This window comes from Carassius carassius, chromosome 27 (genome assembly GCF_963082965.1).
Source record: "Carassius carassius chromosome 27, fCarCar2.1, whole genome shotgun sequence".
In the NCBI taxonomy this organism is placed as follows: Eukaryota; Metazoa; Chordata; class Actinopteri; order Cypriniformes; family Cyprinidae; genus Carassius; species Carassius carassius.
In genome coordinates, this window is record NC_081781.1 from 30,305,845 (window position 1) to 30,330,489 (window position 24,645).

Below are 24,645 nucleotides of genomic sequence, written 5' to 3' on the forward strand. Positions count from 1 at the left end.
ATGATTTGACATATTAACACCAAACTTTGTATGTGACATTGTCATCTCATACTGACCATGCACATCAATTTGGTAACAGCGCCACCTATTGGCCAAGAGTAATAAACCATTCATTAACCCTTGTGAAATTTACAAAAATGCTAATTACTTTTGATTGCATTAGGCTATTGTAATGATCTCAAAATATTCCTTGGGTCGTGCCGACAGCAGACATACCAATTTGTTTAGGAAATCTGAACTCCCTGTCCTCCATTTTGATTAATAAAAAAAACATACTATTTGTAACTACTCATCAACTGTTGGTCCGATTTTCACCAAAATCGAGTCAGATCGTCTTCAGACAGTGCTGACAAAAATTATGCATTTCGTGTCGATTGACAAAACCATTTTCATACAGCACCATTACAAATTTAGGCACAGTGCCAAAATGATTCTGAGACAGTATCTCTACAAAACTTTGACATTGGCACCTCACACTGGCCATGCCACATCAATTTGGTAACAGTGCCACCTATTGGTCAAGAGTAATAAACCATTCATTAACCATTAATAATTACATTTATAAAAATGCTAATAACTTTTTATTGCATTAGCCTATTGCAATGAAACTGGTCTCACAATATTCAGTGGCGTATGCCAACAACATAGATACCAAATATACCAGAGTAAGCTGTACTTCCTGTCGGCCATTTTGATTTATGTTGAAAACTCCTCATCAACCGTTGGTATGATTTTCACCAAAATTGAGTCAGATGATTTTCAGACGTTTTATTAGTGACATCAAATTAGCTATTTTTATATTTCTGAATGCTGCTAATAACTTATAATGTATTAATGTAGTAATTTATAAATGTATTAAAAATGAATACAAATATTTTGAATCAAACCAGTGACCATTTCATTGCCAGTGCAGGCAGTCAAAATGATGAACGAGTCTTTCTCATTGCATTACACTCATATTCTCTTTACTGTTTGATTAGAAGAATATTTCATAACACATTTCACACAATGAAGTGGCTCCATCTGAACAGACACCAGGTTTGTGGATGTAGGAAAAGGTTAACAGGGATTCATTGTTAAATGAAAAAAGAGCCTTCTATCAACACAGAAGCTATAGTGAGAAATAATTAAGATATAAAGATCTCGTCCTGTGTTCACCAAAGACATCTAAAGAGCCTGAGATGCAGCTGTTATTACAGAGGCGTGTCCTGAAGCAGATTGACACATTCACACAGTGTGCAGGTCACTCATCAACAGCTCTGGTCAGATCCAGCTTTATCATGTTTGTTCCTCCTCTCAGGCCTGACAGGTACACCTGTGCTTTGGGAACGTTACTCTCTCCGTCCCGCTTCGTCTGGCTGACGGCGTCTTTAGGGAGGAACGTCTGTGTGCTGTTGTCTCGTCTCATGTGACTTAAGTGCGTCTGCATTGAACGGGTGACTTTACTCCGCAGATTGGCCTGAGAAAGAGAGTTCCTTACAGGGTTAAATTCTGTAAAGCTTGTCTGGACAGAAATCATGTGTGTGAACGCCTCTCACCAGTTTAATAGCTTTTCTTCTGAGCTCCCACTCGTTCCACTCATAGGACTTCACAATGTTGGTCTCCAGAGGGTGTGTCTCTGTCTGCATGCTGGCATCACTTTTAGAGATGGTTTTCACCAACAGCTTCTCTCCTGATTGCATCTGAGACATAAGCAGTACTGCATGAGTTTCTACATCAGCTGCTTGTGCTTCTAGATTGCACCTTTAAATCAAACACAGTTGGATTTCTTGTACTATTATTGTACTATTATTATTTTGTCTCAAATTGAGATCATGACTCTCCCACTATTTTAAACTAAACGAAAATATTAATTGCAGCAGTCTATTTAAACATAACATCAGGCTTGTTTGAGATGCACCTCGCCTGAAATGTAGGTGAGAGTAGGCACCTGCAGGGAGGGGAGGAGCGAAATAAGTGCAGTCAAGACGGACTGTTCTGCTCTCTCAAAGTGGAACAGAGTATGGCTTGCCTGGTCGTGAAGAAGGAGTTGAAACTCTCAATGAGGGGAATTAAAGGATCACTTCACCCATTTGCATTTAGCTTTGTATTGTTAGAAACCCAGTCATATATTATAATGATCATGGATTTTTCCTTTGTTTTTCCCTGAGATGGGAGAAATAAGGATTTAAGTGTTTTACTTCCTGCTTATTATGACGTAAAAATCGTCATTTTGCGTCATAATAAGCAGGAAGTCAAAATTCATTGAAAAGTGTAGAGACTACAGAGACTAGCTTATTATTATTCCAGGGGGTGGGACCCACTCACCCTACAGGCCTATTACAGATCAGTGGGTGGGACTAAACTTACAGAAACGAAAATGAAAATCCGCCATCTTGTTTGGAAGCTATGTAGCTAAGCTAACAAGCGCTTATGGAGTCAGATTTATGAGAATGGCTGGAGGACACAGAGCTAGAGTCCGTCTGCTGCCAAGAACTTCAAAGATGCCAATTTCTCCTCGAAGAAATGTCTGAGGCAGACAAGGACACGGATGTTTGCGTTGTGAACCATCCTAGTTTCGCCCCGTATATGGACAGAGGCGTCCTGGAGACATATTTCAGAATTCCGAAGGTAAACTGGAAACGCCAGCCGAAGCCTGCAGGGACAAATGGACGTCTAACTGTAAAATAAGTGTTTCAATTTTATTTATTATTCATTTCGTGAAATGTACACAATTTCTTTAAGCATTATTATCACGAAATGATTCCCGGTTAATAAGTTACGTAACGTCAACTGTAAACTGTTTGTGCAGTACCTTTTTTAATGCACAAAAAGCTTACTGTGGCATTGTTTACTACTGTGGCACGTAAATACCATACATCGCTAACTGTGTCCTCAATGTCTTGTAGACAATATCGCCTAACAGCCTAACAGCGGTGTTCTGGATTAGTGGGAGTGGCTTGTGGAGCTGTGCAAATGTGTTGCATTGTGGGAGTTGTGGTTTTCCATACAAATGAGCCCTAAAGTTACTTTCTGTAATAACTCGGTCAAAAAGGCACCAAATTCGAAAGTTTTAATAGATTTCGACTACATATATGACCCACTTTCAATGAAGATCAATGTTCCCACGGGTGAAATGCTCCTTTAATAAGCTGACATTAGACCTTGCTCCGAGGCTGAGACCAACACTAAACTCTGGTCGAGGGTTGGAGAATGCTCTAGATTCTGATTAAAGGCATTTTTGGGAACTGAAACTCAAATACAAAGTTCTGACATGAAACTCTAGATCACGCACTCTGATAGGTCTAACTCAATCTGATATAATGACATCATCACATGTCACAGCTGATTGGTTCTCTCCTGTATCGGTAGCCAATGAGCTCACTGCTCAACATTCAAATACTTAGCTAATGCTTGCTGTAGCAATGCACTTCAGAAACCCTCCACCTTCCCCAGCTCCACCTGTAAAGATCTGCTCTGGGGTGATAATGTATGCTATGGGGGTTATTCATATGTTATATGTGTAGCAGCAGTATTTACTCCATGCTCACAGCAGCGTGTTGTGGATGTATCGGCCGTAGCTAGTACTTTGCTCTGCAGCAGTAGTGTAGCAGATCTATTCCTCCAAGACCAAATACATTAACATAAGGGGTGTAATTGTACACGTATTCCGGGTGCTTCAGTTCGGTACACGCACATGTACTAAACTAATTTTTCTTTTTATTTCCCCCCAGGAAATTCAGACAATAAATGCAGTTTTGGTGCTCTTTGACATGGGGCAACAGATTGCTGTATAAACTCTTCAGTTCTGACAGCAGCACAGAGCGCGATCATTCCTTCATCTTTACTAGTTTTAACATGAATTAATGAACATCTCACCCCTTACGTAAATGCTTATTCGGTGTTTCAACAGCTCATTATTTGCTAGAGAAATCAAGTCTAATGAACAGCATTATGCAAAATATTAGACTAGGCTATATACTTCATTATATCCTACTTTACTTGTTAGTGAAGTCTTAAATATTTAATGTATGTTTAAATAAACATTTTCCTAAACAAATTATGACATTATGACAGCCACTGTGAAATTAGAATTTTTTTTAACAACAAATAGAAATTGTATAATTTATAAGTTAATTTGAAAACGTTTGCATACATTTTTTCTTTTCATTTTTAGTGTTAATTGTTATAGTTAAAAATAAACAGTAACAGAATTTAAAGGGGTACTCCACCCCAAAATGAAAATATTGTCATTAATCACTTAATTAATCACTTACCCCCATGTCATTCTAAACTCATTAAAGCTCCGTTCGTCTTCAGAACACAATTTAAGATATCTATGATGAAAACCGTGAGGCTTGTGACTGTCCCAAGTAACTTACACTGTCAAGGTCCAGAAAAGTATGAAAGACGTCGTTAGAATACGCCATCTGCCATCAGTGGTTCAACCGTAACATTATGAAGCGACAAGAATACTTTACTTTGTCAACAGTCTCTTCTGTGTCACTCCATATCACCGTGCTGCGTATGCTCTTCTGTGTCAGCCGCGCCACAAGATGCACTGTTTTCTTTCAAATCAAAGCATAAATACACGTAGAAACAGCACATCCTTGCGGCGCGGCTGACACAGAAGAGCGTAGGCAGCTTGAGTGAAGTGGAGAGGCACAGAGGAGACTTTATCCCTAAGAAAATTTTTATTGTAATTTAATTTATTTAAAGAAAGAGCAATTTGTCCAGTGAACCAATTTATGTTTATTGTTTTCCTCCTGCTGTACCGAAACCATACCGAACCAAGAAGTCAAAGCCGAGGGACGTAGCATGTCTGTGTACCGTTACTCCCCTAATTAACCAGAGGTGTCAAGTAACGAAGTACAAATACTCCGTTACATTACTTAAGTAGAAATTTTGGGTATCTATACTTTGCTTGAGTAATTATTTTTCAGCCAACTTTTTACTTCTACTCCTTACATTTTCACACAAGTATCTGTACTTTCTACTCCTTACATTTTAAAAATAGCTTTATTACTGCTATTTCATTGCGGCTTGTCATCATTAAAAAAAAAACAAAAAAAAAACCTATCCAGATAAATCGCGCCATCCGGATGGAGTGAATTTGATTGTGGTTGGATGAGAAGTATAAACATATACCATTCCGACACCATATTGTTTTGTACGCGATCCATCGCACCTGCACATGACACAAATCACTTCACACCCCAGCAAGGACAAAGCCAGTTTTGGGTTCGTTTATCAAAAAATATATTTCTTAAAAGTAGGGTTGGGTATGGAACCGGTATTCGATCGCCTCAGAGTCAGTCCCCTTAAATTTCATATGAAACCGGCGTCAGACCGATCTCCTCTCGGACACAAGGTGTGTTTATCGATAGATTGTTAGAATATCAGTAACTGTGTTCTTTGTCATAAAAACAGTTTACAAAAGGTCACGAGGGAGCAGTCGGTTTCTCATCTAGCTACTGTAAAGTTTTTGCTTGTCACACCACATGTGTTTCTTCCAGCGAAAAGGGCTCTTTAATAGTAGTAATAATAAAATAAACAAACAAAAACTACCCCGTAGGGGAAAACAGACAAAACTTGACTGGCAAGGCAAGGCAAGACACGATGTGCACAGACAGATATTTGATGACGAACTAGCAACCAGACTGCAAACACAAGGACAATAAATAAGGAGCTAATGAGGAGGGTAACGAGGGAACACATGTGGGGAAAATTACATCAATAACCAGGTAACAAGATGGGTGAGGTCAAGACAATTGACGAGAGCACATGGCACATAGGAACTAAGACAAAAGCCATGTGCTCACGCAAAACAAAAACAAGCACATGGCCAGCAAACCAAATCACAAACCATGTGCTTGAATTAGACACAAACACGCAACTAATGAGCAAGCTCATAAACTGCGTGTTTACACAGGACAGCACGCAGCCAGTAAAAACTAAGCTGCGTGCAACAGCACAAGACAAAATAGAACAAGAAAGCACACAGCCGATAACAAGAGCTGTTTGCAACAATACAAGACAACACTTTGAGACCGCACGTTACCACAATAAAACAGAACATGGAGCGCGAGTGTCTGGCCCCCGACACGAAACCAAAACTCAGCAAAACATGAGTGCCGGGATCCGAACACCATGCTCCAACAAGGAACAAGACACGCAGACAAGAGTGCACGGCTCAAGCAGTCTCGAAGCCGCGCGCTCACATGAAAACAATGACATGAGGAGAGTATCAGGGCTCTGTCACAAAACCATGAATAACACTAGACTGAAGTGACAGAACCCTGACAACAGATGAACGAACAAATACTTTAATTACACTTATTTAAATATACTTAATTCAATCATACGTACTTTATACATACACTACTGTGCAAAAGTCTTAGTCACGTTAGTATTTTCACCCAAAAGAATGGTGTTTGGCCAGTTATTTATATATTTTGCTGTAGTGTGTCAGTATAAAATATAAGTTTACATTTCCAAACATTCATTTTGCTTTTGTCAGACTGCTTGTGCATTCAAAATCGCACTAGATTATTATAAAAATTAATGGCAAACTGATATTTCCTACAGACACACTACAACAAAAGATATAAATAACTGGCTTAAAACCCTTTTTTGGGATGAAAATACTAATGTGCCTAAGAGTTTTGCACAGTACTGTACTTTACAAACGACATTGTTGCTACTTCATAAAGAATGAGCATACAGTAATTCACAGAAGTGATTATAGACAGTGACAGACAGCACTCATTTTAACCAAATATCAGAGTGAGTGACAGGGATACAGTCGAAACATTATGTGTGCTTTTGTATTAAATAATGACCCAGATTGTGAAATACATTTATTAGCCTTAGATTAAGGGAAGCACAACTTGGGAAATGAGAGCATCCAAGGTGAAAGCTATGGATTTATTTTAAATATTTGTAATGTTCTTTAATGTTATCCATAGTTTTTTTTTGTGGTTCTTTTTTTTAAGTATCGGTTAAGGCACCGTTAAGGCGCCGGTACCATTATAAAAGCATCGAAAAGCACTGGACCCTACTTAAATGTTATTATTTCTCACTGGCTCATTTACCAAATGGGTGCTTTCTCTTCGTCCTCCACAAATTAAGCTACTGTAGGTAGTTTGGTAGCGAGACGTTTTAATAAATTATCGTTTGCGATTGACGACGCGATTGACAATGTTGTGATAAGTAGGCTGTACCAACTTTGTAACTCGTTACCCCCCCCCCCCCCCACACTGAACATAGCAGACGTATGTAGCGAATACAGGAAGCTATCAATCAAGAAGGTATCAGAATTATGAGTTATTTTTCATTTTTAGTTTTTGATTAAACACTTGGATTAATCAGTCATTTTGACAGCACTATAACGTTTATTGTAAATAGACAACCATACAAGTGTAATTGTTACTAAGCCTGCACTAATGTTCTTGTCCATTGCCCTCACAGATTCCTGCAGCTAAGCTTGGATGTACATTTACATTCCATTAAAGGTTATTGGTGACATGCCTCTGAAGTTTGTCTTTTTGCACCATTACAATACTTATAGGCAACTAGTCATCATATCTCTAGTTCTTTAATGTATTTGCATTGTACTAAAGTGTGTTCATTTTCAACGGGCATATATGCGGCTGAAACATGTAGCCTAGTGCATCCCAAATTTTTCAACATGAACATTTTAATATAACATTATAGTCGTTATGGCCTATGGCCTTTAGAAAATGTTTTTTTTTGAGGAGGTGGGGTAGTGCACAATAGGCCCCTGTGGCGCGACCTAAGCTTTTGTTCTTAATGGCATTTTTTTCCTTACATTACTTTTACTTTTATACTTTAAGTAGTTTTTAAACCAATACTTTTACACTTTTACTTGAGTAAAAACCTTGAGTTGATACTTCAGCTTCTACAAAAGTCTTTTTAAACCCTAGTATCTATACTTCTACTTGAGTAATGAATTCCAATACTTTCGACACCACTGTAATTAACATAGTCATGGACATTACCATGCCAGTCACTCCGAGAGTTGTCATGACAGAAAATGCTTTGAAAATGCGTTATACGACGATATGTAATCATGTGATAATGGGTTTGATGCCAGAGAACGCATGTTCTCATAAAATGTATATGCTCCTTTAAATCATAATTTTGCACACTCTCAGTCCACACTTGCATTTAAATTAACGTTATATGTTGTTATATGTTATTTCATGACGACAGACGCAACATGATACTGTCATTATTTTGTCACCCGCTAGAGGGCGCTTAACTTTAAAACATAAATGTAGGTCGTAATAAGGTGCTTGCAGAAACGACCTATATGGTTGTTTTTTGTTGGAGGACAGGCTCTTTCATTGCCGTACGGCCGAGTCTACCTCAGAGTAGGGTGTCACGCTGGCGAACTCCTGATGCAGCTGCAGCAGCTGGATGAGCTCCGGCTGTCTCTTCGCCATCTCCACCACAGCAGCAATTAACTCATCTGCTTTAGAGGCAAACTCGTATGCAATGCTCCTGGAGCTGAAAGCGTAGTGTTTCTCCTTGTGCTTTAGGACGCCGATCTTTGGATTGCCTGAGAAGAGACACTAATATGTCTTATCAAGAAAACTAATATCAAATGCAATGCACACAGTTTCACAGTTTGTACCTGGCAGTAAAAGACCGTTGTTCTTCACAAGTGTGAAGCCACAGAAGCCCTTGTACTGCAGCGGCACGTCCTCAAAGTGAGCTGTGTTCTCAGGAAAACACCATTCACACGAACTCATATCTGACTCAACAACACGCTCTTCTGAAACAAACACACACGTATTCAGATATTAGACTCATTTCATCTGACACTGAAACACTGAAGATTTACTGAACAGGACAAATTAACGTGAGGCTGAAATCCCATTAATGTGCTGATGGGACTGGAAATTAGCAAATCAAAGAACACAGGTGCAGCTCGTTTCCATAATAACAAATGCAGTTCGTGAATTTGTGATTCATTCATATACTCTTTATTAAATACAACTGCATATGCAATAAGAAATTATGCAAAAATAGCTTTGTCCATGCCTTTTCATCACTAATTTTACACTTTTTAATACCAGTAGGTGGTTTGCACTTGTGTGAGCTGTAGTAAATGCTGAACAGGTGTTTCTGTCAGGTTGCGTGTCGCACCTGCTGTCACAGAGCATCTGTCCGCATCTGTTTGCACCTGCAGTCCATGCAGCAACAGCTCCAGCTGATCTGGGCTCAGCAGAGACTGCGCTGATAGGAACGCTCTCAGACCGGACGCCACGTTAGTGAGCATGCTCAGTAGCAGCATCTCGCCTTCCAGTCCCGTCCAGAGTGAAGCCACTGCTGTGAAATGAGGCTGACAAGAAGAGCGACGCTTTTAAATCTACATGCGATCACAAGAGTGGCACTGCTGTACTGTAAAAAACTGACACTTTCTGTGACGGACCAGGATTACTACTTATTCAAACGGACAGTTCTGACTCTAATTTGCACAAATTATATGCTAATGTGCTCAAAGTGGTTGCAAAAGAACCAATATATAGACACATGACCACACAGCAGTGGAATATTATATTAATATATAGTGTATAGAAAGTTCTGAATGCCTTCTTAATAAATGCACAAGCACAATTATCAAGCACATTTCACAAAAACAAATTCACTTTAAATTATTTTTCTTATCCAACTTTCAGTTACGATATTTTTAGAATTCAATGATTTGCTCCATGCAAAATAACTGAAAAAGCTTAGAGGACACTAAATATCTGTTCACCATGGAAGCTTGTTTGGAATAAAGAAAATAAAAAGGTAAATGTAACCTTTTTTATCTTCCATGTAACAGTTATGTTCCGTTTTGGTTTTATTTTCAAAGACTTTTAGGTTGCTAACCTTTGTTTCTTCTGTTCTCTGTTCCTGGTAAATCTTTAATTGCTATGACAATTTATTATTTTCCTCACACCTGTTTTCCACTGAGGTCGTTATCACTGTGTATTTATCTTCCTCTTGTATTTCAGTTCTTTGTTAAAGGGTTACTCCACACCAAAATGAAATTTTTGTCATTAAACACTTACCCCCCGTCGTTCCAAACCCATAAAAGTATGGAAGTAAATCAGTAGCTAAACTCCAGAGGTTGAAAATCTGAATGTGAGAACTTGTCATATTAATATTTGTATTTGTAAGTTGAAATTTACACACCCAGACAATGATCAAAACACCCGCGTTTTGAATTGGAAGTTGTAGATTAGTAGTTACAAATGTGTAAAATGACATTCACACAAAGAAAATGAAATGCACAAATGTTTATGACATATTTACTTATGCACTTCAGTTTCGCTGCACAATGTCAAGTCAGCACTTACAACTTCTCAGATCTGGAGTACAAGTTCAAATCCTAGCACTCTGACTTTTGCTACTCTTTTTGCAGTATTCCTATTGCAAAACTCACTTGGGCACTTGTATATGCAGATGTGAGAGAGCAGAGCCGGTGGCGGGGCTGTGGTGCGAATGAAGACATTTTATTGGTCAAAGCCCGACCAATAAACATTGCCAGCCATCGCGACTTGCCAAGAAAGAAATTTGTGTTTTATGCATATGTATCAGTTATTTGTAAACTACTGCAAACTGTTTGCACTGAATATCCTTAGCTTTTACAGGATTTTAAGACAATAGATTCATCTTGTAATTCAGGTATAATCTGGCAGACAAATAATGCAACACAAAGATGCGCTGTTTTATTTCTAATCAAAGCTAAATAGACGTAGAGGACACAGAAGAGCACATGCAGCACGGTGATATGGATTTACAGAGAGGAGTGTCAGGACTCGGGTATGATTTTTTTTTTTACCTGTTTTTGACCCCGCTGCTCCCTGCCGTTCTCAGCCCTGTCTGCACCTCGCTTGACCCCCCATCTGCTGGACTATTCTCCTGTCTCCCATTTCAGCTGAGCACATTACCTGTGCGCTGTGCAGTTGGAAGCTAAAGACTGAGCCATTTTTCCCGAGCTGAGTTCTGTTTTTTGGGACATTAGGTCTTCGCCTTTCTTCTGTTAATAAAACGACCTTTTTCAGCCTTATCTGCTCTTGGGTCCTTATCTCTCCTGACAAGGAGACCATTGACAAGGAATTATTGAATAAAGTTATTTTTGTTTTCTTCACTTACAAAAAGTGTTCCTGTCACTTCATATATCTCAGATTGCACATCTGATGGCAGATGAAGTATTCTGACGACAACTTTCATACCTTTTCTGGATCTAGACACTGTTATTTACTTGGCAGTCTAGTAAATAACACAGACACAAGCCTCCAGGTTTTCATCCAAAATACTGTATCTTAAATTGTGTTCCGATGATGAACTGAACTTTTACGGGTTTGGAACGACATGGGGGGAAGTGATTAATGAAAAATAAATCATTTTAGAGTGGAGTATCTCTTTAAGGTTGTTATTGTTTAAGGTTGTGTTGCGTTTAAGCTTTTGATCTCCAGTGTATTCATGTTGGATTTATGGATTTAGCAGACTGTTGGAATTTTTGTTGCGATTTTATTTACAGCATATGCAGTTACGTTCCAATTCTGAGTTCATTTATATCTCGCTATTCTGAGAAAAAAAGGAATGGTCTCAGAACTCAGAATTTTTACTAAAAAGAGTCAGAATTCTTGAGTGGTAACTTCAGAATAGAGTAGAAATTAATTGTGAGATAAAAAGTCACAGTTAACTTTATTTTTATTCCATGTCAGGAACAAGTTTCCATAGTTTACAGATCAATTATACAATGAACATTCAACCCTATTGCTAAACTATTTCTCCCTCATATGAATGAGTCTTCACTTTTAATTCAATGTCTTTATCTTGTGCTTTGTATTCACAATAAAAATTAATTAAAATGGTGAACTATCAATAAACATTCAGGACAAACAGATGGACAACAGCATTACAGAAATCACTCACAAACACTTGTGATGTCGGCACTGTGGTCTTGGTGTGCACGGTGTCCTTCAGGAGCGTCATTTGAGTCTTTAGATCAGACTGTAACCGCATCACTTCCTTTGCACTCTGGATAATGTCCGCCTGATGAAACATGAAGGCCAAATCACATCATTATCATATATGTCATACATTCATCATACATCAACTTCATATTACCGTAATTTTCACCATCTCCCACATGAAAAAGTGCTGGAAACACCGGAGAAAAGCAGGTCAGAGGGGCTAGAGCATGACGCAATCACAATCAAATTTTCCACAATCTGGTTTATGAAACCTGGCTGCTTTAACCAGCCCTAAGCAACTTGATTGGTTAGTTTCCACAAGTTTCCACCAGCTAGAAACCATGTAAACCAGCTATCATCAGATATTACAGCTGTTCCAGTGCCAATGCAGCATTATAAGGCATTGCAGTACTGAATCAAAGGCTATATATTCTTGAAATATTGGTAGCACTGAATTTTACAGTACTGTCCGGCATGTGAATACTATGTACTAATTATATTAATTACAATAAGGTAATAACTAGATACTAACCCCGAACCTAACCCATGTAGTTACCTCGTATCATGCAGTACTTCCTTAGGTAAGTATACTGTAGGTACAGCCCAAATACTTCTGTAACAATCAGCCAAGTTGAGAGAAATGTTGAATATGAATATACTTATGTTTACATTCAGTTCAATCACAAATGGACTATTTTACCCTATATTTCTGTATAACGCACATTTTGATGATCTTTAGAGCATTGCATTCTACAGTATTAGTATCTATCCTCCTTTTTCCTAACAAGCCTACTGCGCTGTAACTTTTTTGAAAAAAGACAACATATAGGCTACTGCGGATTTGTGGTCTGCGGTCCTGATTTAATTTGCAAAACACATCTTTCGTTTAGAAGCTTAAAATTTTTCTCTTGTCTGTTTCCAGATTTGTTTTCCCGGGAATGTAGCAAAATGTAATTGTTACATAATATAGATATATTACTATAATGATATTTCTCACATTAGTAATATTTCTGCCGATAGCATCGAGCTTAGGGGTTATTTATGGTATGCTGACAATAATTTGTTAATGCTTTTACACTTAAATTTTCCTCTTTATGTCTGATGGTTGGAGGGTGAGTAAAATAATGTCACGTCATTGTACAGAGTTTTTGAAAATGCTTATTATTACGTTCATAGAGTGAACGTTTTGCTGATTGTTGACAGTGTAAATGGAAGTTACTCCCATAATTTGTGTGAAAAAATGTCATGGGGTGTATGAGAAAGGTGGATGAAGAACAACTGTGAGTCGAGTCTCTTGTGCACTATTTGTGTGATCTTAAGAGTTGTGGCTCATGTAGCATTTGTACACATAATGCACATAAAAAGGGACTCTTCTCTAAATAATTCATAGAAAAACCTTTCTTTGAATTAATTCACATATACTTTAGGGCATTGTGTATGCTGTTACTATTCTTGTATATTGTCTTTTGTGTATTGTATATGTTTTATACATGCTTATGATGGATCACTAGTTAATATAACCTCATCTATTTGTTTGGTATCTATGAGTTCGTATTTTCATGATCTAAATGAGAGTGTATTTTATATGTTGATACCTATGCAACACATTAGTTTTATAAGAATCTTAAAGATTCTTCTCTTGAACCCCCAATCTAATTTCATATGCAAGACACCACACTAGTCACAAAGAGTTGTAAAACTTCCCTCCAAAAGCACCATTCCTCATTGGCTCACTCAGATCCTGAGGGTGTGACATCATGACCCTATATAGATCACTGATCACCAGATCAGGGCGGTTCTTCTAGATTCAGGAATCCCAGGAGAAGATGCTGAGCTAAGAGCTCTCAAAACCACCCTAAACTTGCACCTGGCTTCAGCCTTCACTATTTATTCATCAAGATCCTCTGATTCAAACTGGTCTTTCTCATCAACTCACTTCAGCAGAGACCAACTGGAGTCCCAGAGTGCATCAGGAATCTTTTTTAAACAGGAGAGACGTGCAAGTATCAAACTTAGTCTTATTCATTGAAACATTAAGTATCATATGCACCTTTTACAAATGTGTGTGTGAACTAAGAAACTGATGTTTCCTTCAGGCTGTAGATCTGCTGATTATCAAAGTGTATGATAGCTTATGTTAGACTAGTTTAAGTGTTTATGCAGTTAATATAAAATAACATACTGTACATTATTGTTTCTTCTCTATGCCCGCCTTTCTGAAACGTGTCGATTTTTTAAAAGCTCATCATTCTGAAAAGTGAGGTGTGCTCTGATTGGCCAGCTATCCAGTGCGTTGTGATTGGCTGAATGTCTCAACCGTGTGATGGAAACATAACACCCCTCACCTTATTTGGAAACACAAGTTACATCTTCTTTCTCTGCATAAACATTTGGGCAGTTTTATTAAAATCTTGGACTTAACTTTTATAAAGAATCTCTCTTTGGGTTTGAGACTTTAGTCTTTGCAACTTTAGAGATCTTATATATTCACAAACAGCTGCTAACACTCCAAAGACAAACTTGAAATGACATCATATGAGTCCTTTCAGACAGACAGCAGAAAGTGAGGCAGTTCTCTAGGAGCGTGGTTAAGAGCTAATGCCCTGTCTGTCTGTCAGCCAGCAGAGACTTGATGAGACTCTCTCTAACAGTGAAACCCACCAGTATGAGTCTGAGGAAGGCCTCGTGTTGTCGTGTGTTGTACAGAGCCTGTTTGAGCAGGTCGGGGTGGACGGGACACTCGGTGCGCTCACAGATCTTCTCCAGCAGGGCCGTGTACTGCCAGGCCAAGCGCTCACATCCCACCAGTTCACTATCTATATCTGCGGCCGCGGCTGGCAGCATCTCATTCAGAATGACTGGCACTGCAGGAGACGCATGGAGAAGTGAGTACTGACAGTATGAGGTCAGGATAAGTGAAATCAGGGAGACTCACGTACAGTTCTGGATGCCCTCTCCTCCTTTCCTGCTGTCCTTATTAAAGAGACGTATGCCACTGACGATCAGAGTGAGCTCGCTCAGCTGCTGCTCTTTGTCTTGTTTCAGCAGAGACATGAAGGTCGCCAGCTGAGCCTGAGGAAAGACGCTCTGCAGAGCCGCTGCAACAAACAACATGCAGTCATCCTGTACTGACACCTGGTGCCATGAACACAGCCTCATCACACAAGATCAAAACCAGCAGTTAGCCATTATTACTCAGAATTACTGAGGCAAACTAGAGTATTCACTGTTCACTTGGCAATGGATAATGCATTTATGAGTCAGCTGAGCAAGTATTATGCATTAAATCTGATTAGATACATAAAAGGTTTAAGTTAGATAAAGATTTAGACAGTATGTACATATATACTACTGGTCAAAATTTTCATCATAAATATTTAGGGTAACACTTATAGCCCTTATGTAAAATCATTATGAAGGGTTATTAAATGCATTATAAATTCTCATTTTATGGTGCATAAAGGCTTTAAATAAAGTGTTGGCAGATTTTTATATGTTTTTGAAATAAGCATCATGAAATATGACATATGTGTTGTGGTGATTGGCTCCCATGAATGGAGAGTATGCGTCTACATCATCAGTTTCTCAGCATTTATTGATGAGAAAGCTCGTTCAATCCAAGCACCACGCACTATTATGAATGAATAATAACTGTGTTATTCTGCATGAGAAATGATCACTTCTGACTAGGGCTGTGTGATATGGACAAAAAAAACCTATCATGATTTTTTGATCAATTTTGGGATTTCGATTTTAATCACGATTTTGACATACACAGCTTTACAGTCATAAATGCATTCAGTATAAATTTGAAACATATTTCCAAAAGAAAACCAATGAGAGCTTTCTCAAAAAGTTGTAATATGTCTCTAGAACAGACTTAATTCAAAATAATCACTAAGTAAAGATGTCAAACAAAATCTAGACATATGGCAAGAAAATTATAATTAAAAAAAAAAAAATTAAACCCGTGTTCAGGGATTTTTATTTATTTTTTTGCCATGCATTGGTCATAGAGCTCACTGTAGCGGTGCCCCAGGTGTTATACGTTTTGCCCAATATACTTATTGCCCAAGGTTCACACGTACTTCGTCTGCAGTGCATATACAGTAAGTTATGTGTACACAGTTCAGAAGCAGCAACGAGAGCGCATTATTGTAACGAGAAAGCACATGAAAATAATGCACGAGCGGATAGACGCAGACGCACGCAAATTTCCTTTACTCTGTTAACAAAACCAGTTGCGCGTGCTCAGATCATAGACTGTATAAGGCTCAGATACACGCTGCCTTACAACGTGTCTCCTCTCACTCAACCTGTGTCCTGTGCACTCACAACTCTCTCTGTGCTCACAGTAAGATATTAAATCTTTTCACACCTTTCTATTTATAACCTTTTCTGTCCTCATCTTTTACCGCGTGCAGTGTGAATGTTCTGTTCCGTTAACATGAGCTCGATAAAAAAGGCTACGCATCACAGACAGAGTGTGTGAACATGGAGTTAGGCATATGCCCAGTCTGCTCTGTTCTTGCGCTCCACTTAGGTGCGCTGCATCCTGATTGGTTCAGATAACCAATAGTTATCGATAGCGGAAAATCGTGCTATAAAGTGATTTAGAAATCACGCACACTCAAATCGCGATTTTTTTTCGATTTCGATTAAACGCACAGCCCTACTTCTGACTCTCCTTACTGCTGTGATGCTCCGCTGTATTTTCAGCATCATTCCTCCATTCTTCAGTGTCACATGATCTTCAGAAATCATGACAATATGATGATTTACTGCTCAAGAAACATTTCTGATTATTATCAATGTTGAACAAGGTTTCCTTTGGCAACATTATAAATGTCATTTTTTAATCATTTTAATCAACCCATGCAGAATTAAAAATGATTTATTTTTTAAATCTGACCTCAAGCGTTTGAACATTACTGCATGTGTATATTCAGGATTCTCCAGAGTCAGTGAATCAGAGGGCAGTACCTGTGGTTTCTCTCACGGTGCTGATGTCTGTGGCCGAGCCCAGGTTGGAGCGCTGGATAACATAGCTGACTATTTTGCCGTACAGGTTCTTGAGGTCCTCTCTGGTCTTTGCCCGAGAGTCTGTGATCTCTCTGCTCAGCGACACCAAACAGGAACGTAGGACCTTCTGCTGAACCTCCAGAAACTCACCTGACGCACAGACAGTCAGTCACACACACTCAACGATTGCTGGAGGAGATCCAGATCATCTGTTTGTTCTTACACTTACGTCGAGATGTGTAGTTCATGTCGAAGTAAACCTGCATCTTAATGGTGTTCAGAGTGGGACTGGTCTGGTCCATCAGTCTGTCCACACACAGCTGAAGACACACAGACATCTTTTACAAAGGTCTGGCAAGACTTTGAAACTTTTTATCCTTCAAGTGTCCTTCTGAACGAATTTGGGCAAAATCATTTTTCGTTTGTTTTTTATGAGCCTATAACACACAGCTGGTTTATTATTTTTAATTTTGTGGAATAAAACAATCACTCACACATACAAAACCAAAGAATTTAATTAGCCAATGATTGAGGTTTTTGTTTTGTTTTTTGCCAGTCAGCCACAGTCCACACAAACATTCTTTAAAGTCAGATCAAAGTCCTGCTGCAAGATTTGTTGCTGCTTCCAAACTAAACATGTCTGGAACATGCCATTTGTTAGGCTTACTGTAAATTCCTTTTTCCTTTTTTAGAGTTATTGACATTTGAAAAATACTCTGTCACCTACTTTGTCTTTTCCTTACAGCAGTTTATTTTTGGATTTTTGTATATTTTTAAATTCTACAATTTGAACTAGTGATAAAATCTAAAACTTAAGAGGTTAAGTAGGTTACAACATTTCAGTCTACTGTATCTGCAGCCATCGAGGACTACAGCCATATAGTGGCTATTGATTTCTGTGATATTTTTATACTATCAGATGTCACTAAAGTCAAAAAGTGTTATGTTTGATATATGTATATGTATATATATATATATATATATATATATATATATATATGTCAAAGATTGGTAACAACATTGGCTTTGATGCATTGTTAGTTTTTGTGCAGCATTAGATTATTATTATTTTTTTTAATTTACTGTTCGTGGCTGTTTTTGCCCAATTGACTTCTATTATAACAACATTTTATGATTGCAAAGCCATGACACCATATAATCATGCATTCCTGATGGTTGGTGGTTTTCCTTGTTGGGAAGAGGTAAAATTTGTAATTTTTATGGTTGATCACTAGGTGGGACCATTAACCCTTTAGATAGGCCTGTGCTAAAAAAAAATCTTCGTTTCTGGCTTGTATATGGAGTATAACAGCAAATTATAGTGTGTGTGTGTGTGTGTGTGTGTGTGTGTGTGTGTGTGTGTGTGTGTGTGTGTGTGTGTGTGAGAGAGAGAGAGAGAGAGAGAGTGTGTGAGAGAAACGTTGATGTAAGGGAGAAAATCAAAATATACACCTCAGCTCTCAGAACTACATGCAGTGAACAAAAACAAAGTAAGTGTGTTTATGCACCTACTGCCTTTTAATGGTGAGAAGTACAGACTAAAAAAAAACAAGGTATGTGGATTGAAACACTTGCATGCCATCCTGCTGGTCATTTGAAGGTGAGAAGAGCAGCAAGCAACATGATTTTTAGAAACGAATATGCAGCCTGTGTCAAGGAACGCACACAAACAGGTAGATCCAAATGCAGTATTTATTAGGGTTATCCAGAATCATAAATCCAGCCAGGCAAAGGTCAAAATCCAGGTAAGCAGTCCAAAACAAGAAACATGAACATAAGCCAGGGAACACAAAATAACAGGGTGACATTAAACAAGGACTCCATAATAATGACAGAAACAACCAGGGTATAAATAGGCAGGTGCAAACAATGTAAGTGGGAACCGCTGTGTGCAATTAACAGTGTTGAGTCCAGACAAAGGCTTGTACGAAATGCAGTTCCTGAAGTGGGGTGACGATATGGGGAAGTGAGACCTCTAGTGGACACCCAGGGATACACGAACCAGACACTGTGACACCCCCCCCCCCCCCCCCCTCTAAGGAGCAGCTTCCAGATGCTCCTCTGAAAAAAAAAAAAAAAACTAACTAAAGAGTCCAGGAGGGAGGAGGAATAATGGAGGATCGGGGGAGGGATGGGGGGCCGGGTCCATGGAGGGGAACAGGGACAGAAAGTGATGGCTTAGCAGGTAGTCAGGGTGGATCAGACAGTCCAAGGGGCCAGGCCGGATTAGAAAGTTCAGGGGGCCAGGGCAGTGCCGACAGAGCAGTAATCCAGGGTGGAGCAGGTGGAACGGGAGCCCACCGGGGGGAGCAGGTGGAACTGGAGCCCACCGGGGCGGCGCAGGTGGAACTGGAGCCCACCGGGGGAAGCAGGCGGAACTGGAGCCCACCAAGGCAGAGCAGAGGACCACCACAGTCGAGCAGATGGGACAAAAGCCCACAAGGGCGGAGCAGAGAACCATCACAGTCGAGCAGACGGGACAGAAGCCCACCAGGGTGGAGCAGAGGACCACCACAGTCGAGCAGAAGGGACAGAAGCCCACCAGGGTGGAGCAGAGGACCACCACAGTGGAGTTGATGGCACAGGAGAGCAAGTCTGGTCAGGTAGGACTGAAACAGAGAACATGAACAGGTTAATGGTGACCTCCGTGGCCGTGATGAAATGGCAGATGGCTTCCATGACCATGACAGGACAGGCAATGAGTTCATAGGCGGCCTCCATAGCCATGACAGGACACGATGAAAGTTCATGGATGGATACTACGGACACCTCCAAAGGTTCTGCAGCAGTTGCCGCCACCTCTGGAGGTTCCACAGCAGTAACAGTCTCCTTGACAGCAATACAACAGGCTGAGAGAACATTGCTGGGTGTAACAGACAGGATGTGACAAGGCTCTGGAAGTTTAGCTGAGACATGACAAGGCTCTGGATGATCTGTTGTGGTATGACGAAGCTCTGGAAGATCTACTGAGACATGATGAAGTTCTGAAAGAATGGTAGTGATTTGACTGGGCTCATAAAGATCAACTGTGACTTGACTTTTTTCATGGAGATCAACGGTGACTTGACTTGACTCATGAAGTTTAACTGTGGTTTTACTTGACTCATGAGTGTTAATGGTGACTTGACCTGACTGTGGACGGTCAGCGGTGACTTGAACTGACTGTGGACGGTCAGTGGTTACTTGACCTGACTCTGGACGGTCAACGGTGACTTGACTAAACTCTGGGAAATCAACAGAGACCTGATTAACGGGGACCTGACTTGACTCTGGAAAGTCAACAGGGACCTGACTTGACTCTGGAAAGTCAACAGGGACCTGACTTGACTCTGGAAAGTCAACAGGGACCTGACTTGACTCTGGAAGATCAACGGGGAACTAACTTTACTCTGAATGATCGATGGGGACCTGACTTGACTCTGGAAGATCAACTGTGGCTGCCCTCTTGTGCAGTGGCTCTGGGTTGGTGGCCATCTTGTGCAGTGGGCCTGGGCTGGCGGCCATCTTGTGCAGTGGAGCTGGGCTGGTGGCCATCTTGTGCAGTGGAGCTGGGCTGGCGGCAATCTTGTACAGTGGCGCTGGGCTGGTGGTCATCTTGTCTGGAGACACAGGTGTGGCTGGTGTATCTTGTTGACTACAATGGTGTAGGTATCTGGTGAAGCCCCAAAAGTCCAGGATTTCAAGCCCCTTAATCTTCCATTGAGGCAAAGGGTCATCAAGGCAGTGGTTAAACAAGTCCTTCAATGCTGCATCGTTATACTCCAGCCCTACTGCCATGGTCAAAAACAATTGAGCCAGACCACCCACCTCACACTATCTTTGACGAAGGGTGATTAAATTCAGGAGTTTCACCCATTCGCTCCTCCATGGTAGCTGGGGAACGGATTCTAAATCCCACACCGCTGGATCTAGGCATGATGGAGTCCTTCTGTCACGGAACGCACACAAACAGGTAGATCCAAACGCAGTGTTTATTAGGGTAATGCAGAATCATAAATTCAGCCAGGCAAAGGTCAAAATCCAGGTAAGCAGTCCAAAACAAGAAACACGAACATAAGCCAGGGAACACAAAATAACAGGGTGACATTAAACAAGGACTCCATAACAAAGACAGAAACAACCAGGGTATAAACTGGCAGATGCAAACAATGTAAGTGGGAACCGCTGTGTACAACTAACGGTGATGAGTCCAAACAAAAGCTTGTGCGAAATGCAATTCCTGAAGTGGGGTGACAATATGGGTAAGTGAGACCTCTAGTGGACACCCAGGGATACACAAACCAGACACTGTGACAGCCTGACCTCTCCAGGGAGCTGCAGTTTATTTGAAGTTGTTGTTGCATTTTGGTTCAAAATTAATTATCTTCATAAATTTGATGCAAAGTAGATTTTTTTTTACAGAAAAAATCTAAAGTTTTAAACTGGCTGTCTGTACTTCTCACCATCAAAAGGCAGCAGGTGCATAAGTACACTTACTTTATTTTTGTTTACTCCATGTAGTTCTAAGAGCTGAGGTGCATATTTTGATTTTCTCAGACGCATCAAGGTAAGTGCACAGAGGTCTCTCTTTCACTCTCACACACACACACACACACACTTCTGGACCCTTGCGATGGCATAACACGTCGTCCCTGGAGTCACGCCTCTGGCAGGCTGAAGGAAGTGGGTGTCTCCACGTTGGTGGAAAACACACCTGTACCATTTCTCCCAATCCACCCTGATGCAGGATCCTCTGAATCCTCCTCGCCTTCAGTGGAAGCTGGAGAGGATGATGAGGGTGCCACAACAAAATCAGGATCTTACTCTCCTGAGTTTGTGGTGTCAGAGGGAAAAGACAATACATCCTGCAGCTCGCTGGAGGGTTCAAGGTGAACAAATATTTCTAAAACTTTGGTACAAGTCAAGCCCTTTCTCATGTTGCTTGCTGCTCTTCTCACTATCAAATGACCAGCAGGATGGCATGCAAATGTTTAAATCCAGTTGTTCTTGTTTAGTCTTTACTTCTCACCATCAAAAGGCACCAGGTGCATGAACACAGTTATTTTGATTTTCATCAAGTAAGTGCTTAAAGGTCTCTCTCACACACACTCTCTCTATCGCTCTCTCTCACACACACACACTAGAGCTGAAGATCTTTGCCCAAACCAGAGGGGACACGATAGGACCCCGACGAGTTCGGTCGGGCTCGGGCTTAATTTATATCATTTTACACGGGCTCGGGCTTGCGCTCCGGTTTGCGAGGTAAATGAGCGTTCATGTGATGTGTTTCGATTAGTGCGAAAAAGATGCAAAAATGGATGCTGAGTAGGTGAAACGGAGGCTTGCCTCTGGTGATTACATTTTGGTTGAACCAGCAACTAAAGCAGAGTCTGAGGTGTGGAAAAGTTTTGACCAAGTTTATAATGAGTATAATGAGCCAGTGGGTTATATTGCTGGATGATCAGTGAGCGCAGGAACGCGCTGAAACCATCTACAGTGGATTCAATCATTTTCTTCCACAAAAACATGCAGACCTAGCCTATTCTCTGTGGGTTTTTTAAATTATAACTAAATATTAATTGAGTCTTAAGTGCATAATGTAGACAGAGTAGCCTATATAGACTAATGTTGGCATTATTCTTTTATTAAATATCAGCTGCTACTGGCGAAGCAAATCCGGCGAAGCCTTTATCTTAATTTCGTTATTGCCAAATACCCATCTTAATTTAGTATTTATCTTAATTTAATTTGTTTAGAAATAATCATTTTTATTGGTGCATTTGCCTATTTATAGGCTAAATGAGCCTAGGCCTATTTAGAGTGCTGAGATGTTACGATGTTACAGAGGACTTATTTCTTTGTTCCGACTTCCATGTGGCCTATAGCCTATGTTAGTCATGAATACATTGTTAAAACATGACTCATTCTTGACAAAAGGCAAAAGAGCTGTGTGCGTGCGCACATTTGAATAATGTCGGGCTGTAAATGGGTTCGGGCTTTTAAAAAGCTGTCAATCAAAATGTACTTGTCGGGCTCGGGCCGAAATCTGTCGGGCTCGGGTCCTGTCGAGCCTAAATTTTAAGGCCCGATTACAGTTCTAACACACACTACAATTTGCTGTTATACTCCATACAAGCCAGAAACTAAGCTTTTTTTTTTTTGCAAAGGCCTATCTAATGGGTTAATGGTCACATATAACAACATTTACCTCTTCCCAACAGGGAAAACCACCAACAATCAAGAATGCATGATTATATGGTGTCATGGCTTTGCAATAAAAAAATGTTGTTACAATGGAAGTCAATGGGGCAAAAACAGCCAATAACAGTAAAAAAAAAGTTTTTACAGGAGTTTTCTTTTTTTTTTTTTTTTACAGCAGTTTACTTTAGTGGATGTTTTCATCCACGACATAACAAAAGGGAAGTGAATTTGCCCACAGTTTATCGTTGAGGTTTTTTCTTAATTTTCAAAGCATTTTCCCAAAATCTGTGTCAAAATAAGATTTGTCTCACCAAAGAACATTCCATTTGCTGAAACACAGAGAAAGTTGGGGCCAAATTAAGACTCCACTTTACCCCCTAGTGGACGAAAACGTCCCAAACAACGCATAGGCTAAGGGTTAAACCTGGTCCCAGACTAAAATGTAAGTCTGATCTTTCAATGGAATAAAAACTTGCCCTGATTAATCTTAAAATATATCAGTGCCTTTGTTTTGTCTCCAGATGGACACAGTGATGTTTGTTTCTAAGGCAAGTTCATAAAAAATACTTGAATTTCCTAACTGAACTACTGAAAACCAAACAGAGCAGCTTTTGTAAACACTAAGTACGCATTTACCTCTATGAGTTTCTGCACATCTTGCTTCGTCAGAGTCCTATCCCCGTTAAAATGATTCCTGGGGTCCAGAACAACAGCTTTGACCTGGACACACATGTAAACATTCAGCAGCTGATGTGTTCATTAAAGTAACGTTCCCCGAGTCCCAGTCACTCACCATGAAGGCGATGAGCGTCTCGGACAGAGTCTGTCCTCTGCTCAAACACGTCTGCGCGATCTCTCGGATGATGTTTCTGATAACGCCTGCAGCCTGAGTGCTCGACATCTTTACACGTTACCGGTACAGAGCTTTGTCTCGAGACCGTCGCGGCGGACTGTTGTGTTGTGCGACGCGGCTGTGGCTGTCATGGAGACGGACTGTAACACTGTAACAAACTCCACGGAAGAGATACTTTTAGTGTCTGAGCGCATATTCATATAGTGACACACCGCTGACATTTACATTGTTCTTACTGCTTCAGCAATCAATCAACTCTGAACCTCATTATTAGCTAAATTAGTTGCAAATCATTTAGATAAGCTATTGACTTGTCTTAAGGTCAATGTTTTACACTGTAAAAGTCACTGGTTATAAATCACTGTGTAACTGAACATTAATAAATCGCATCATAAAGCTGTATTTATTAGTGATGATGGGCAGAAAAGCTTCAACTTAACACACTTCTCAGGTTCATATTTATTGTATATAATCAAATCAACCCTAAAGTTTCTAAAGTTCACAAACCAATGCATTATCAGAAAGTCATTGACGTACAAACTCTTGCTCGCAACCTTGTTTCCATTCCCTTCAAATGAAATCTGGCTAATGCACCAGAAGAAATGTCTGCAC

The 24,645-nt window shown here is 40.0% G+C and overlaps 1 protein-coding gene across 2 annotated transcripts; it reads right to left on the reverse strand.

The window, feature by feature from the left end:
- Positions 1–806: 806 nt before the first annotated feature.
- Positions 807–24,084, reverse strand: cfap206 (cilia and flagella associated protein 206). Of its 2 annotated transcripts, none has more exons than XM_059513386.1 (12): positions 23,974–24,084; positions 23,817–23,900; positions 17,230–17,320; positions 16,962–17,150; positions 14,918–15,076; positions 14,640–14,842; positions 11,938–12,057; positions 9,154–9,349; positions 8,639–8,776; positions 8,370–8,563; positions 1,539–1,682; positions 807–1,459 (listed from the first exon to the last, which is right to left on the reverse strand). In XM_059513386.1, the coding sequence occupies exons 1-12, from the start codon at positions 24,079–24,081 to the stop codon at positions 1,244–1,246; spliced, it is 1,842 nt and encodes a 613-aa protein (XP_059369369.1). In that variant the 5' UTR covers positions 24,082–24,084; the 3' UTR covers positions 807–1,243. The 2 variants fall into 2 exon arrangements, with proteins under 2 accessions (XP_059369369.1, XP_059369367.1); XM_059513384.1 differs by having other exon boundaries at positions 810–1,459; positions 8,639–8,779.
- Between the last annotated feature and the right edge of the window lie 561 nt (positions 24,085–24,645).

What these genes read in the sequence shown, in the direction of transcription:
- cfap206 (XM_059513384.1), bottom strand. Translation starts at nt 24,081, where the DNA reads ATGTCGAGCACTCAGGCTGCAGGCGTTATCAGAAACATCATCCGAGAG. An exon ending in CCTTCCTCAGACTCATACTG is followed by an intron (nt 12,058 to 14,639) that starts GTGGGTTTCACT and finishes ATGTTTCATCAG; the next exon opens with GCGGACATTATCCAGAGTGC. An exon ending in TGCCGACATCACAAGTGTTT is followed by an intron (nt 9,350 to 11,937) that starts GTGAGTGATTTC and finishes TCTTCTTGTCAG; the next exon opens with CCTCATTTCACAGCAGTGGC.